We start from the raw sequence: 17,284 nt of genomic DNA, 5'->3' as shown, positions 1-17,284 counted from the left end.
AGTTAGGGAAGTAAGGGAGTACAAGACACTGAATACGTATGTTTCATATTTTTACTGTGTAGGCTGTTTGTAATTCTACAACATTGTGTAAAAGAAAAATACCCTACAGCCACTTATTTAGAATACACATAAGAAACACTCTTTTGGTAGAGTTGTGCACAAATGTGAACAATATAACAGTACATATTGTAACTGAATATACGTAAATCATTCTGGCACATCCAGACGTTCCTGTCTGTCTTGCCACATATTTTCATCTACATCCCTTGCAATGCAGTAAGGAAAGTATCTCCTGGAGTGGCGAATCCACCCTCTGCATGACTCTGCTGTGATGTCGTCACATGCTGCATCCATGGCTGCTAGCGGGGCCATTTGCACATGTGAATGCCGGTCATAAACCTTCCACCTCCAGGCAGAGAAAAAACTCCTCTATTGGATTAAGGAACGGGAAGTAGGGAGGGAGATATTCAACCAGCATTCTGTCGTGTGCTGCAAACCAATGTCTGACCAGATGTGAGCGGTGAAAACGGACATTATCCCACACAACAACATACTTGTTGAGTTGGCCTCCACCCCTCTCATTCTCTCCCTGAGAATGAGAGGGGTGTCTAAAAACGTCAGGAGCCGTTGTATATTGTATGGACCAAGAAGGGGAATATGTGTGAGAATGCCATTGTCTGGGACATCAGTGGTTGCTCTCTGTCCAATGCCATTTCTTCCACGCCTTCTGCCTTTGGCAAGATTGAAACCCGCCTCATCAACGTATATGAACGTGTGCAGTGGTTCCCTGGCTTCCAGCTCCAGTACATGCTTTAGAGCAGGGGTAGGCAACTCCAGGCCTCGAGTGCCAGTGTCCTGCAGGTTTTAGATCGCACCCTGGGTTAACACACCTGAATCAAATGATTAGTTCAATACCAGGCCTCTGGAGAACTTCAGAAATGCTGAGGAGTCATTTAGCCCTTTAAATCAGCTGTGATGGATCATAGACACATCTAAAACCTGCAGGATACCGGCACTCGAGGCCTGGAGTTGCCTACCCCTGCTTTAGACAGAGAGAGAGAGAGAGAGAGAGAGAGAGAGAGAGAGAGAGAGAGAGAGAGATATGTGTAACATAATGCATTCTGTATGTTCTGTGAATATATATACAGAATTGCTAGTCTACTGCATAAAACTACACAAAGTAAAACAGTTTACAGTGCTGAACATTAAAGTATACATAGAAGACATGTTTTACCTGTACATACTGGTGATGGATCTCCTCCACTCTTTCACTGTACCGTTCAAATGGCACTTTGTACAATTGTTTCATGCACATTTTCTCTGGAACACTCTGTCAATTGTTGCAATTGACGCAGATCCAATATTGCCAAATACACCGTTATCCTCTATGACAGCGCTTTGGATTTCTTTCAACTTTATTGCATTCTTTGCAATCATCATTGCACAAATTGCTTCCTCTTGCTGTGGGGTAAAAAGGGGCCCTCTTCCACCTCTGCGAGGTTGTCTTTCAATCCTTTGTGGTGCAGATTACAGTAAAGATGTGAAAAGATGAAGACGAATATATATTTACAAGGATCATTATTTTCTGGCAACTTTGAAAAGTTTGAAAAGTAAAATTCATAAACTTTACGTTTATATCTTGTTAAAAGAAAAGAAAAGCTTCTATTATAAAATGTCTTGCAATTCAAACCACAGTGTCTATAATATTAATGCTGCTTGTCAGGCATGTCCTATTTTCCTCTCCTTAATTCCAGCAACACTGAGGTTATTGTATTTGGTCCTAAAAATGCTATAAATGTGATGTACTCTCGATGGCATTGCCCTCACCTTCAGTAACACTGTGAGAAAACATTTTTGACAAGGATATACCCTTCAATGTGCACATTAAGTAAAAATGGTAAATAAACTGGTACTTACATAGTACTTTTCTACTCAGATGAAGACATTTACACTCACATTCAAACTCCGACGGTGACAATGCAGCCAACTGAGGTTTCAGTACTTTGCTCAAGCATACTCTGACATCCCAAAAGTCAGGGATCAATCCCCCAACCTTCAGGCTGGTACACCTGCTCTACCACCTGAGCCACAGCTAATCCAACCATGTATTATGTTAATGCTGAAATATTGCAATTATTTATTATCAGGCTATTCTCAAGACTCCCTGAAAAGCTTTCAGTTGATCCAAAAATAGCTGCAATTAGAGTACCAACAGCAATTAGAAAGACAGATCATATTTCTCCCATGCAAGCTTCTCTTCACTGGGTCCCAAAATCTTAAGTAATCAGCCCCCTTTGAGCTTATAAGTAGGGATGAATCAGGTGACCCTGAACCCTGTGTTTGTTATGCTACTTATAGGCTCAGGGTGCAGGGGGGCAACCCATGATACACTGAGCACTTCTTGTCCACTCTCCTATAGTGAATGTTTGGTCCCCTTCTCGTTCCTCTCATCCCTCAACTACTTTTAGGCTCTTTAACCTTGCAATTCTAAAGCACTTTGTGTCATCTGTTGTTGTGAATTGGTGCTAAATGCATAAAACAGAATATAAAATTGAATTGAATTTAGTTTCTTTTTGATTGATGTAGCTGCTCTTTTGTCACACTGAGTGCCGTTTATTTGCTGGTATTGTGGAACTGCAGTGCACTCAAACCTCTTTTCAGACATCAAACCTTTGCTTTCGTATTCTTCATGTCATGCTCTGCACAAACAAAATTATTTTTTATTGACATCATGGCCAAACTCTTAAAAGTGCCTCAGATTGATGTAGGAATGGAAGTCTTGCATTTAAATCTGGTGCAGGGGCAGTTTTTCCACACACTCTTCCCTTCCAGTTTCTTCACTTTCGCCTTGTCAATCCAATTAGCACTTAATATGTGAAATGTTGCTGTGGGGGCTTTACCACACTGCAAACCTCCTCTGAGTACTTTATGGGAGAATTCGTGTCAGGTTTTGTCACCTAATCTGCAGAGAAAAGCAGGAATGAGTCTGAGTCTGCTCAAATGTTTTTGAAAGCCTGAGGGCTGAAGGTGAATTTATTGTGTTTCAAAATCATTATTTTTGTAGGGAAAACAGGGATATTTCATTTTTTACATGACTGAGTAAGACCGGATGAGATTATCACAGTTTGCCTTTAAGTAATCCTATCTCTTTACCATGGCTCTTCTTTCAAAATCTTATTAAATTGTCATGGCGTTTCATTTCAATAACTAAATACTACTAAATCACAGCAGATACGAAACCATTTGTATGACATATGAGACCCATCAGTTATTCCCATGTTGTATGCAATTATGTAAAACAGTTCCCATGACATACCTTCCATAAAAACAAGTCTCCTGACAGGACACGTTTGCCAAACCACAAACATTTATTACATATTTTGTGTGGAGCTTTCAGCCCAGCCCTTCTTGAATTAAAACTTTGGAATAATAGATATGTTTATTACCAGTGATGCCTACTGCTCGTAGTATAGATCTCCTACCATCATTGTGGGATAATTGGATTCAAATAGTGGCACTCTAAAGGAAGCATAATAGTATAATAAACCAGTTCTTTGACAGTAGGGGAATAAAATAATTTGTTCAATTACAAAACCAATTTGCACTTTCCCCAAATTACTTTCTTTTGCTACCTACAGCTAAGGCACTATATCCCAAGGCTGAAGAGAGCAGTGGGTATTGAACAATGTTTTATTACTGGAACTGGAAAATATCTGCTAAGAACCATATTCTCACACATATAGAGGATGCTGGTAAATAAGATTGCAGAAAACACTCTAAAAAAAAAATAGTGGGGAGTTTAATTAAATTTGGTCTCTGAGGACACATGCATGAATAATCACAAACTCATTAGTAGTAATATATGGAAGGAATTTGATTGAAGGATCAAAATGTGTGTTTTTTTAAAAAATCTGAACATTTTGTAAAGCTTCTCCATCGCCCTTGTTTTGGAGAAACTGCCGACTCATAGGTGATCTTTTAGCATGTCTTGTGGAACAGTGCTCCAGAGGTATTGGCAGGATATAAAAGAAGAGATTGAAGAAATGTTGAATGTTATTCCTGTGGATCCTATAGTGTTTGCACTTGGAGTTCTTCCTCAGCAAAATAGTAGGGGTCTGTACTCTGTATAATAAAACTGATTGCCAAGAAAATCATAACTGTTAGTTGGAGGAACACTAATCCAGTCGACACAAAGACTGAAACAAATAGACATAATGAGGTACATGACAAATGGGTATGGATACAATTCTCTCAAAACAGTCATAATGCACTTGAATGTATAATTCCTTTAATGTGACTCTGCTCAGATATAGTCAGCTAATATATATTCAGTGTCCACTGTTCTGTACAAGATTTAAATAAAGCAAAAATGAAGATGACATGTGGATTAAATGGGGGTATTTATATTTATGCGGATACGATGAGGCAGAACAATAAACAGGTGAAATGCTGCTAAGTGTTGCACATAATTTGTTTTGTTCTTTTGGCTGCTTGAAGCTTTGGCAGCTTTTCAAACTGAAAGAAAGATACTCACGGTGAGGCTGACAGTGTGTATGTGAACGAGTCCTTGGCAGGAACAGTAGGAGCTGAGTAAATCCACAAAGCGACAAAGGGAGCAATGCATGGGTGAGTCTGTATTTTACAAACAGGAGATCAGACAAAGTGAGAAATGGCATGAATATGCATCCCATCAAAACCAAAAACAAAGTGTAGTGAGCTGGCTGTGTAGCTTGCAGTTCTCACATTGCAAACGTCATGCTCTCTAGTCTTAATGCAGTTCTCATGTTAGCATTATCACAGTGTTTTTTGTGCATGCTGTTGTGGTTTCTGCTTTAGCATTAAAGATATTTGTTATTGTGTTGACACACTTCTCATTTGAATCTCACAACTCATCAAAACAGGTGTTACGTGTGTGTGTGTGTATATGTATATGTTATTACATTATTACAGTATCCTGGGTATTACAAGGTTAGATCCCCTTTTTCTTCAGTGGTGCAGGGAGGTGCTAGAAACATTCCTCAGATAATTAGTTCCTTATTGACAAAATAGCATCCCATAGTTGCTGCAGTTTTTGTTACCCAAATTTCCCATTTATTCACATTCCTAAGGTGCTCTACTGGACTGAACTCTGGTGACTGGAGGCCACTGTAGTGTAATGTTTTTCCAATCTTCTGTTGTGCAGTTTGTTGAGTCAGTGCGAAATGTAGCCTCAGTTTCCTGTCGGTAGGTGACAGGAGCGGCCCCTGGTGTAGTCCTCTGCTGCTGCCCATCTACATCAAGGGCCAGTGTGTTGTGTGTTCACAGATGCTCTTCTGCATACCTCATTTATAACGAGCGGCTGACTGAGTTACTGTTGCCTCAGCTCAAAGTAGTCTTGTCGTTCTCCTCTGACATCAAAAAGGTATTTTCACCAAGAAAACTGGATTTATTTTCTCCTTTTCAGACCGTTCACCGTAAAGCCTACAGATGGTTGTCCAAGAAAATCCCAGTAGACCAAATCTCTTAAGGAATGTTTTCACCACCTTGTGCTGATTTGATTGAAAACACTAATTCAATGCTCTTGATGAGTTGTGAGATACAAGTGAAAAGTGCAACAACACAATAACAAATATCTTTAGCAGTGAAGCATGCACAGAAACCATAGCAGTATGTATAAAAACAATGAGAAAGGCTAATGCGTTACTGATTTGAGAATTGCATTAAGCGCAGTGAGAATGACTTCTGATTTGAAATTTCTTCATAAATGGATTGCATTAGATCCAAGTGAAACTCTGTGGAAAAATGAGATACAAGTCAGGCTCTGACGCACATTTGACACAAAGTCTCAGCATTCCTTGTGATTTACAGTTACCTGACGAATAATAAGCCTCTCCAACTCTTTAATGTGGCACTTATGAGTGGTGTTTTAATGAAAACACATTTACACGACAACGTTGTACAGCTCATCACCACACACATTTTAGAAAGTTATTTGGTCCAGCATACACCGGTTATTACATTTTTTTTTTTCAAACACAGCCAGCTTTAACATTACATGCACATACACACATCCTTCTGGCACTTCTGTGAAGCTAGATAACACTTAGCCCACAGTAATCGCTAATGCCACATCCTGCAGCCACCATTTCAATCCAGAATCATGGGAAGCGGAACATTTTCACCACAATTTGGTGCTTAGTAATATTGTTATTTCTGACATTTTATCTGGAAATAATAGCGGTACAACTCTTGCAAAAAAGCTCCTGATTAGAGCAATAAATCTACAGTGGTTTGAAAGCACCTGATAAGGGTATAGAAGTACTGTATATATGCTATTTGTGTGAGTGAATATATAGTACAGCAATTAGTCATGAAGCCCTGAGGTCAGTCACTTGAAATCTTTAACATGTCCAAAGCTATCGCTCATCAAAACGCTTCAGTATTACATCCGTCTCACAGATAGCGACAGACATCTGTGAGACACTGTGTGGAGATGATAAACCGGTACATAACGCACAAACACACATGAAATGAGTCTGACTAATTTCACGTTATCTTTTTGTAATAATTTACACGCAGTTAACGTTTGGACAACATTTTTTCTTCCTGACGAATCCAAATGAAAGGCAAATATTTCTGACCTAATGGCTCCACAATATTCCCTTCTTTATCATTAACATCTTGTTTTCTCACGTCTACATATTATGTCTAGATGTATGAGCATTAATGGAAGATATCAGACTTAATTCAAAAGTAAAAAGACACAAAACACTCACATGTTTGCAGTTTGTAGTTTTTTAAGGCTTTAAATGCCAATCAGATGTCAAGATTTCCAGCTTTAAGGGGCTTAGCCATACGTTTTTCTCCAAAATAGCAATCTATTGACAATGACTGGGATGTTTTATTATTATTTATTAACAGATAAAATTAACACCTTGCAATAGACTGGTAACCTGCTCAGGATATACCTCATTTTTTACCCTCTGACATCTGAGACAGACTCCACGCTGCAACCGTGAACTGGATAAGTTGAATATATTAGAAAAAAGTCTATCTCTTGTCCATCTATTAATGGTCTTGAAACGTGTTCAGAAACTCACACTAATAGATGTAGTGTTGATACACAGTGACCCATAACAATCACTTAGATAGTTACTGCACAGGGATAATGATAGAGAGCTGGACTTTTTTTTTTAGCATTAACATCTCTGCAGTAATTGATTATTTAAATAGGAGCAGGCTGACACAATTAAGAGCTCCAGTCAAACCTCAAATGATTGAATCTTATCGTTTTAAAAATGTGCATAAAATGGAAACGGAGATTTTTAATTAATCTGTATAGAAATTAATTCTTCATTCCCTAAAGAGTTAAAATGAAAAATTCTGTCCTTACCCTTGCATAATAGAAAAAAACCCCTCTATGAAACACAAGTGCTCATCAGTGGCAAGAGTTGCTTTGCATTTCCTGTGTAAATTATGCAAAATGCACAATTTGTGTTATTAAAACAAAACCCATCTAATGGTCCAATTTACTTTCATTGTTTCAGCTCGGAGAGTGTTGCCGCACGGTGGCAGACTGCTTCTACAATGTCTACGTCTGTATTTCACGTCGACATTATGATACACTTCAAGTGAATGGCAAACTACACAACAAATCTGTGGATATCAAATATTGTAATCAAAGACACAACAGAAGAGCCGGCTAAGATTCAGAGTGTTACTTCGGGGTGAACAATGCTACAACATTCAGTGGCTTTTTCTCACACACACAGGCAAGAGTAACGGTGACAACAATGCTTTGGATTAGTGAAAAAGATTAATAAGAAATCACAATCTCGAGTGTCAGTAAGAGTGTGATTATGGACATACACTCACAGTAATTTGTAAACAAAATATACACAGACGTACAGTACTGCACTTTCTCTAAATCTACAGTGGAAGTAGAATTCTCTGTTTTGGTTACAGTCATTAAATTTCATTCATATATCATTGGTGTATTTTCTTTTAATACAATCTATTTCTGTATCTACTAATATTTACAAAATTCATCTGTGAGAGCAGAGAATCGTTTATTTTTTCAATTTGAAATCAAAACTAAAATGATTATTTAATATGTGTGTTGCTGACTTTATAGCTCTCCTCAAAGTGCAAGAGTGTGACGGGGGTGGGATCAATTCGCTCAGCAACTTTGCTTTACCAGCATAAAGACAGTCATCATACCAGTATATGAATACACACTTTGAACCATGCTGATGGGGCAAGCACGCGTCGACACCTTTCACTTACAGTCTTCATAACACGGTTCAGCACAACAATAAAGTGTTGACCTTGTTAAAGCTACAGACAGCAGTGTTATAGCCTGGGGGGGGGGGGGGGGGGGGGGGGGTTGGCTGGCTCATTTACTGATTGACAGTTGAACATATTGAAACAACATAAAATCCTTTACAAATTTTGGTTATTTGTCCACAACAGAATGATTCTTTGTTTGCAAATGAACCCATATAACAGCATCAAAGTGGCGCTTGAACTTTACTTGTTAGTCTTTCGTAATGGCGTGTATGCCTTTAATTAAAGTTTGAGAATATGTGAATTAAGCTCTTGTAAGTACAATCTGTTGTACAAATCAAACGGCATCTTCACTGTTACTTTGTATTGAATGTAGACTGTATTTCCCTCACTTTTGCTTTCTGGTCTTTAGGAAAAAAAAAAGTTTGAAACAAAGTTTTCAGGGGCTTTAAGAAAGTTTCTTTCTGTCGTGTCTAAACTCTTTAGCGTGGGATGTTGTGAACTGGTGGCGTACTGCAAATCGTTTAGCACATTTAGCCTGATGACTAATCACTATTGTCTAGAATTTTTAACAGTTATTAATTGTATGTGTCTTTTTGTTCGAGGCAGGTCAGCTTTCTTTATATTTAGTTTTCTGCTCCAAAGTAAGAAGCTTCATGGTGTTTGGTTTAACACATTCCTCTCAGATCAACCAATGGGATACACGATCAGGTTAGCATAAAGGTGTAATTCAGGTGTAAGAGTGCTATAAAACACATTTATAGAGCTACAGTGTGACAGCAGGTTGTTAGAAACAGGCAAAACCTGCAAAGGGGGCATTTTTTTGGTCTGTATTGTGCTATGTAAATTTTCAGTCAGTGAAAACATGTTGGGAAAAACCTTTTGGAAATGACAAAGATTAGGAACACACGTCTAGTCGGTCATTCTGATGAAAAATTCATTTTCAGCAGCTCGGTTTACCGTTGTGGGATTTGTGAGGACAGAGAGTCATTCACTGACAGAGTAAAATTTTGGGACGTGCATTTTTCAAAAATGTGCTGAGAAATAATGTTTGGTGAAATGTGCCAAAAACAACTGAGAAAATATAATAATATATAATTTGTTCAAACATTTGTTTTGTTAAGACGTTTTATAAGCCACCAGTGATTTCGTTTTTACTTTCTGGGCCTAAACGCTGCCAAGGAATGTTACCCAAATCCCTGTCCATTGGCCAAGATTATACTCATTGCCTAGCAACACTGGCTCATTTAATCGAGGAGATTTGAACATGTTCTTCCTTGCAAAGCTAAGTACACTAAAGTGTAATGAATCACATGATTATGACGACTTTCCTGCCAAAAAAAGTGTTCTTGGTACAAAAACGGGACGCAGATGTGACAGCATTTGTTGTTAGAGTTGTTGTTAAAGACCCTGAATGCCTGTTTATTAACTAGTCTATTAATTGCTTCCTTTGTATAGGTCACATATATATATGTGTACCAATCAAGATTGGGTAACATTTGGTAACAGTTGTGGAGTTGTTAATTTCTGTGGTCAAATAAAATCAACACCTACACACACAGTTAACCTGAGTTCAAGAAGCAAACTCTTTGATAAACAAAACGAAACCTAGGAATGTTTTCCTAGCTTTAACTTTATTGCCGTTTATTTCATATTACTTATTACAATTAAAAAAAACTGGAAGCAGGAACTTTTTAAAGACTTTTTTTGGTCTTTTCTGGGAGGCTGTGGAGCTGTGGCACACTGCTGGGTGTGGCTTTATAGCGACTGACAGTCTTTCTCTCATAGGTACAATATGCAGCAACACAACACATCTGGGTCACAAAAGCCATACATTTACATCCTCTGGCTCAATGTCGCACACACAAACGGCAGTTTCCACTTACTAAATACACACGTACAAATTTTCAAAACTCACCTGGAGCAGAAATCATTTTCACACCGAACAAGTAAACATCACAATCGAGATTCTTATCGCATGCAGCGTGTGAACACACCTTATTCCTGGTTTACTAAGACTTTGTTACAGGTGTTTTTTGCAGAGTGTAAATATTGAGCTACATGTAGCCTTTCAGCCTGACGGTTATGGGGTTTGGACACTTTGTGCAGAAGTTTCATTCAGGCTTGTATAAATAATTTAACTCGTTAAAACTTGAAGCTGACATCATTTAGGAGTGAAATCTTCTTGCTTTTCCTGTTCCATCATTCAGCTCTGCTTGGGAAAAAGCTCCTGTTGACAAATCCTTAGTAAATCTGCGGGGTTAATGATTGCAGTCGAGTCTCATGGCTCACGATTATTGTGTAGTATGCAGTTGTGTGTTAATTAATATTTACAGAGCCACAAAAACCACTATAGGAAGAGAGAAATAGGCTTGGCACTGCTTCAGTATTATCACATAGACACAGACTGCAAAGTCTGTAAGGTTGAGCGTGAATGTATGTGTGTGGGGGGTTGTGTTAAGTGTTTTTGTTGTGAGCTCCTTCTGTCTTCATCAACCTCCTCCTTCTCTTTCTCACTGCGTGGGGGAGCAGTCGTCTAGATCAAGCAGCTCTCTGACCAGTCTCTCTCCAAACTGCGCTCGACTGTAGCGTTTGACTGTGTAGGCGTCAGACATCTTGTATAGGATGTATGCGTTGTTGATGGCAATACTGATGCTCAACCAGAACACCTGCTGCCATGTCTTGTTAGGCTTGTGGAAGATGAAGTACCTGTGCGGAGAAATGAGCCGGTTACTGCTGAATCTCTTTGCAAAGATGTAAATAATATGGTTACGTTTGACTATCTATAGTTATTGTCCAAAAACATATAGGCCCAACACATTTTTTCAATTTTGTCTCTGGGTTTTTAAATCAAACAATCAAGATGTGCTCGAAGTGCAGACTTTTAGCTTTAATTAATTAATGTTAACTTTTTCTTTTTTTTTTTTTTTTTTATACAGGAATTACAGTCATACATAGTCCTCCATTTTTTAGAGGCTTAAAATTAATTGGACGATTGACAGATATAGTTTTATGAACGGGTGAACACATTTCTTCCAAGTGTTGAACTTGCACGTCGTTTTTTTAAAAATATGAGATCCAAAGCAATTTCAGTGCAAACAAGGGCCAAATCAGCAGGTTTAAAAAGAAGAAATGACATGGATAGCTCAGTAACACCAAAAAAGACCACAGAAGAAAAATAAAAAAGGACACATAGAATTATTTCCGTAGTGGAAAAAAAACAACAACTTCACAACATCTAACCAAGTCAAGAACACTCTTGAGAAGGTGGATGTATCATTGTAAAAGTCTACAATCAACAGATAACTTAATGAATGAAAACACAGTGTTCACAACAAGGTGCAAACCACTGGTTACAATCAAGAACAAGAAGGCCAAATAAGACTATACAGGAAAAGATCTAAAGTTTGCAAAGCTCTGAAAAAATATATTTGGACAAATTAAACCGAGAGAAAAGTATTGAGCAAGACAGAACAGCTCATGATCCAACCTCATCTGTCAAATATAGTGGATGTAGGGTCGTGTATGGCTGCCAGTGAAACCAGGTCACTAGTGAGATGAGATCAGATTCAAATTCAGACAAATGGTGAAAAATTGATTGGACAGTGCTTCACAGTGAAAAGGAATAATGGCCAAGAGCATACTGCAAGCGCAACCCAAGAGTTTATCAAAGCAGAGAAGAAGGATATTCTTCAATGGCCAAGTCAGTTACCTGATCTCAATCCAATAGAGCACGCTTTTTACTTATTAAATTCAAAAGTGAAGGTAGAAAGACCTGAAGGTGGCTGCAGTTAAAGCCTGGCAGAGCATCTCATGGCAAGAAACTCAGCCTTTGATGAAATCCCTGGGATGTAGACGTCAGGCAGTCATTGACTGCAAAGGATTTTTATCCAAATAATAAAAACAATCACCACATTTGAAATAATTTCAGTCTGTCAGTCAAAGCCCCTGAATTAAAGCTGAAAGTTTGAAAACATCTTGATTGTTTGATTTAAAATCCACTGTGGTGTAAAATATTCTTGGTAACAAGTAATGTTGTGTAAAATGGCGCACATACTTGCTATACTTGTCGTCGTATTTGCAGATGTAGCTGAGGTGTGCCGCAAAGGCCTCAACAGCCAAAGGACACGGGATCTCCCCACTTTTCCTCTTAATGATCAGCCCTGACGCAAACACAGTGAGAGGCAAAAACTAGACCCATTTAAACTAATTACCGTATAATTATTGGCAGTACAAAAGTAAAATCCATCAATTAAGTACTATAAGCACAAAGTGAAAAACAGTCACCCACATATACACGCAGAGGGGAAAGGAAAATCAATGCCGGATGATAACAGCCTGACTTTTCCTGCTTCACTGCAACACTCAAAGAGCACAGACGCAAACTGCAACCTTCATTTAGAGTTAAAACCTAACAAAACTGGATAATGAAGAGTGGATTATGCTATAAGAGGAAGGGAATATCATGATTTTTGGCGCCTCCTGGAAATGGATTATCAGGGATTAGAAGCTCGCACTGATTCTCCGTGACATAAATGCTTAATAATGTGCCAGTTTCTCTAGATGGTGACTTGCATCCACAAATGACAGTACAGTTAGCCAAAGTTTCCCCCCCAAAACTCCTAATTCTTAATAACGACAACCGAAAGTCTTTGCTTTTGTGTTTTTCTACTAAAATTAATGGATTTTGTGCACTGAAATATTAATCATTTCTAATAGTAAGCTCCTTTTATTTAATTCTAGGAAAAACGAAGTTTCCTGTAGTGGGGAAATGCTTTGGGAAATGATCTTCTTACCTTTTTTTGTTGGGGAATAGGCATTGGCAAGGAACCTAAAGTGTCCTTTGTTGTACCAGCTGATCAGCGACATGCTGCCTTTCATCATTATGCGAGACTGGCCACGCTGAGCAGGTGTGGAGCCACAGACCAGCATGCTTTGCGGTAAGCCTGTACAGTCGCTCTTCCTGGTGCTAAGCAAACCACAGCAATAGATATCTGGAGAGGGACAGAGAGACAAATAGGATGATCGTGACAAATAGCAAAAACTGCAGTTCCTAAAGTGGCCACTTGAGGGTAAAACCACGCCATCAACTATTAACGAGGTGTTAACCTAGAAACATTTGCAGAACTGTGCTGCAGAAAACAAATACATTTTAATTTGAAAATGCAGTAGATATGATTCATTATCTTTTTCCTATAACTGGGCTGTACAAGGCAGGGACGAAATGCATTCAAGTTTGGATTTTATGTTCTCCCAGTCTTCAGGGTTGAAGCAGATGTGCTCCAGGCAACAGTCCCGTTTACACCTGACAAAGATAATCACACCATTTCATACCAGTGACCCCCCCCCCCCCCCCATCTGTCCAACCATCTGGAAATAGTACTCATGGGTGGTCTTAAAGGTGTAGGTGCGATCATCCTTCCACAATAAGTATGCAAAGTCTTTGAAACGGTCCTTTCCTGGACATTTGATTACTAAGAACCTGTAAATTAGGGTTGCTCTAAGGTTATCTCCCACAATACAGGTGCCAGAGCTTTTCCGCAAAACAGCTTAGGGAATCTTGCAGTCATCATTTCTCCACTTTTGAGCTGTTTCCATGGTTATTTGAGGAAGGGTTGTTTTCCAAACTGCAAAGGTCACTAATGGCAGTTCCACCTGCTTTCTGACTCCTGGAGAACTTGCAGTTTGAATGCTCTTTTTGGTTTTCGACAAGGAGAATATACTGTCATGATAAAAATGGACAATGTTGCAGTAGAAATAAACATGTTTGCATTCTCTATGGATAATTTCCCCCATTCATAGCCAACGTCTGGAGGTGAATTTTTGTATAACCCACCCGTATATATTGTACTAAGGCTTAAAATGACTCATAATTAAGGGCAAACCACCTTGGGATGACATGTTGCTGCAGGCACAGCTGGCAGCTATCTGCTTCGTGCCACCTCAATTTATTTTTACTGGACCTCTTCATTGTGCTTGTGATATTCTTGTCTTTTGATGCATTTTGGACACAATTATCCGACAAATTGGCTTCTGAGCAGAGAATTGTTCTAATAGACAGTTTCTCAAAAGACTTCTGTTGTATGAAATGAATGCTTTTTTGCAGTCTTGATTGGACTAATCAAATCTGTCAGCTAGGGCTTTTGGGAAACTGCTATGGGCATTAGCCATTTTATCATACTACACTAAATTATTGAGTGATTCTTTAAGGAAAAAAATGAGTCAACAATTAAAGTCAGGAGTGATTGTTAGTTGCAGTGATTTTTGTGTATCCCTTTCTTTCCTGAAACGTTCTCTTTTTTTCTTCCATCCAGCAGACACAAAACAATCATCTGGCTGACTGCCGCTGATTTGGTCTCCATTTGCAAACTGATTTCTATCTGTGTAGTACATGCACGCATGTCCACAGTAAGTACTGCGGAGTAATATGGAGTAATTACCTCAGCTAATTAATCCAGCAAGATAAATTTGAAGGAAAGATGTCAGACGATGCATTCACAGGCTCAGAACTGGGTTTTTTGGGCTGATTCAACTAATTAGAAAAAGAAAATGATGATTATATCTGCAGTCTTCATTTTCTTGACATAATGAAGCCTCGCTTGGTTGAGTTTAAAATTGCCAATTATTCTTCAGCAAAAATACAAAAAAAAAAAAAAAAAATGTACAAATGAAGGAGGAGCTGTTGAGCTGAATGTTTATTCTCTGCTTGCATTGATTGTGTTTAGCTTTTATAGCATGTTCACATTATCCCACTTTCAGTATTAATGTAAAAGAAGCAAACAAAGTAAATGTATATTTTCATATTAAAATAAAAATGTATAATGAGCACAAATATCAGAGTATCACAGCTGGATTGACAGCATTAAAACATTTAAATCCCAATATCTCCAAAACAAAAGCATCGGTTTTATGACTCCCGCTGATGAACTGCCACAGATTATGAATAAAACATACTGAGAGTGACTCAAACACTTTTGATTCAGATTTTCATTGTCAGGTGTTTGAATGAAGTGTCCGGTAAAGTGTCTACTTTACCTGTCTATTGATTTTTCAAGCTCCAACAAGGCAAAGCGCTTAATCTTTCATGATTTACTATGCAAGTCAAAAGGCAATAAACACCATTGCATTGCAGACCTGTAAGGATCGATGTCAAGCACTAGTAAAAAAACATCCATCCTAACAGTCATGACAATTCGTTCAATTTTTTAATGCTACACTCACATTAGGAAAACCAGTTGGAGACTGGTACTATCAAACTTGGCCACTCGTAGTCATTTGCCACTTTCAAAGAGACTTTGCTGTGTCTGCTTCAGTCTGCTATTGATTTGTCACAGAATTGCATCAAGTTGGCAAATACATGCAATCTTTTTATGATAATACAGGGATCAACTGTGTCAAATTGCCAAAAATCACAAATATGGTGCATATCTACCTACACAGAAATTCACACAAACTCATTAGTTGTTTACATTCAAAGTCCAGGCTGAACCTGGCTGGACGCAGTTGCTGCTAGACAGCAATTTAACCGCAAAGTTGCTCACCAAACTTGTTTTTATCTAACAAATACAACCAGCAACTATTTGAGTTGACATCTAGTGATGTTTCGAGCACACCTGCTCTTAATCAGATGATGGTCTGATGACCAACGTCACTAGATGCAATAAATAAGGAATCTGGAGTTCTTCAGTGTGTAAACTGTTATTTCTTCTTCTCTGTCACATTTTTTTTTGGACTCAGCACCTGCCCAACAGGATGACGAGGGTGTGCGTGGATTCTTGGAGTTTTAATGTTACACACTCAAAGGAAAACATGTGTTCTTTTAACTCAGATTAGTTAGCTTAAATGCTAGTTAGCTTTAAAAAAATACATAATTTGGGGGACTGACAAGTTTGGCGAAAGCACTGTTGGGGAGAGTAACAAAGGCATCTGTGTAATTTAGCAAGTTCACCCTCAGTATACGGATAAGAGATGAAAAAATAAATTATTCGACATGCATACTGTCTGGCTTTGTAGTTTTATCTTAGAATAGAATAGATAATACTGCTGTCCTGTGCGCGCTGTTTCGCCTGGGGATGGTATAATCACACCATCATTAAAAATGAATAACCACATTTTTTAAAATGCAAAAAGGGGAGGTATGGAGAGATGGAGATAGATTACAAAGTGTACAATAAAGTAACAATTATGGAAGGGAAAAGAACAAGACCAAGCAAAGAACAAGCAGCAGACATAATCTGCTGCAGAAACTTCTTTGCATACCTTGTTTGCTGAATTCTGTGAAGAGGCTGAGGCTCGTGATGGATGGCCCAGTGAAGATGATGGCATTTTTTCCGGAAATGTTCTGGCAGAGCTGCTTAGCCACAAGGCTGTGGAGCTGAGGTTTGTTCTTCAAGGTGGCCAGACCATCTGTACCCTGGCCGTCTTTCAGATGGACTGCGATCTGCAGAAGAGGGGGGGATCAAATCAGGACGTGTGGATGCAAACATTTTTACTTTTCTAGCTTACAGAGGCTGCTGTCTAAACCCTAGAGAAACTGTAATGTTCAATTTACAAAATTGTGTGGTGGAAAAAAGCATTTTGATGATTTTGGTTTAATTGCAGTAGAGACTTTGAATTAAAGTGTATCCTGAGGGAGAAAATACCATGGAACTGAAATAAAAATGTATTTGGACTCATAAAACATCGGGTTACATTAAGATGGAGACTCCAGCATGAAATATCAGGGGTATAAGTACAACACTAAAGGCAATGCCAGTGGCATGAAATAACATTTGTTTGGTTTGATCTGTGAGTCAAGCTACTGTCACACCTGACTCTACAGTGGAGATTTGAGAAAGGAGGCTTGTTTTTCCAAGATGAGAATTACCCCTTTAAAGCCTGAACCATAAAATAATTGGCAGAAAATTTGAATTTTTGTGGATCAAAATTTCCTTAAATATCTCAGTTTCTGGATTTATTTTCATGATCACCCACTTCAAGCCATGAATACTTACATGAGTACTTCAAATCTGAGCAGTAG

At 38.5% G+C, this 17,284-nt stretch overlaps 1 protein-coding gene across 1 annotated transcript in view; it reads right to left on the bottom strand.

Annotated features, from left to right (window-relative positions):
* Positions 1-4,459: 4,459 nt before the first annotated feature.
* The window catches only part of pgbd5 (piggyBac transposable element derived 5), a 29,252-nt gene continuing 16,427 nt past the window's right edge, over positions 4,460-17,284 (bottom strand). The window contains exons 4-7 of the mRNA XM_085182488.1: positions 16,525-16,705; positions 13,062-13,259; positions 12,323-12,428; positions 4,460-10,974 (exon numbers count right to left, since the gene is read on the bottom strand). Coding sequence (XP_085038614.1) covers positions 10,779-10,974; positions 12,323-12,428; positions 13,062-13,259; positions 16,525-16,705 — 681 coding nt within the window. The 3' untranslated portion in view covers positions 4,460-10,778. The remainder of the gene's footprint in view (positions 10,975-12,322; positions 12,429-13,061; positions 13,260-16,524; positions 16,706-17,284) is intronic.

Source organism: Neolamprologus multifasciatus, chromosome 13, assembly GCF_963576455.1.
Source record: "Neolamprologus multifasciatus chromosome 13, fNeoMul1.2, whole genome shotgun sequence".
Classification (NCBI taxonomy): Eukaryota; Metazoa; Chordata; class Actinopteri; order Cichliformes; family Cichlidae; genus Neolamprologus; species Neolamprologus multifasciatus.
This window is presented reverse-complemented; position numbering and strand designations above follow the sequence as displayed.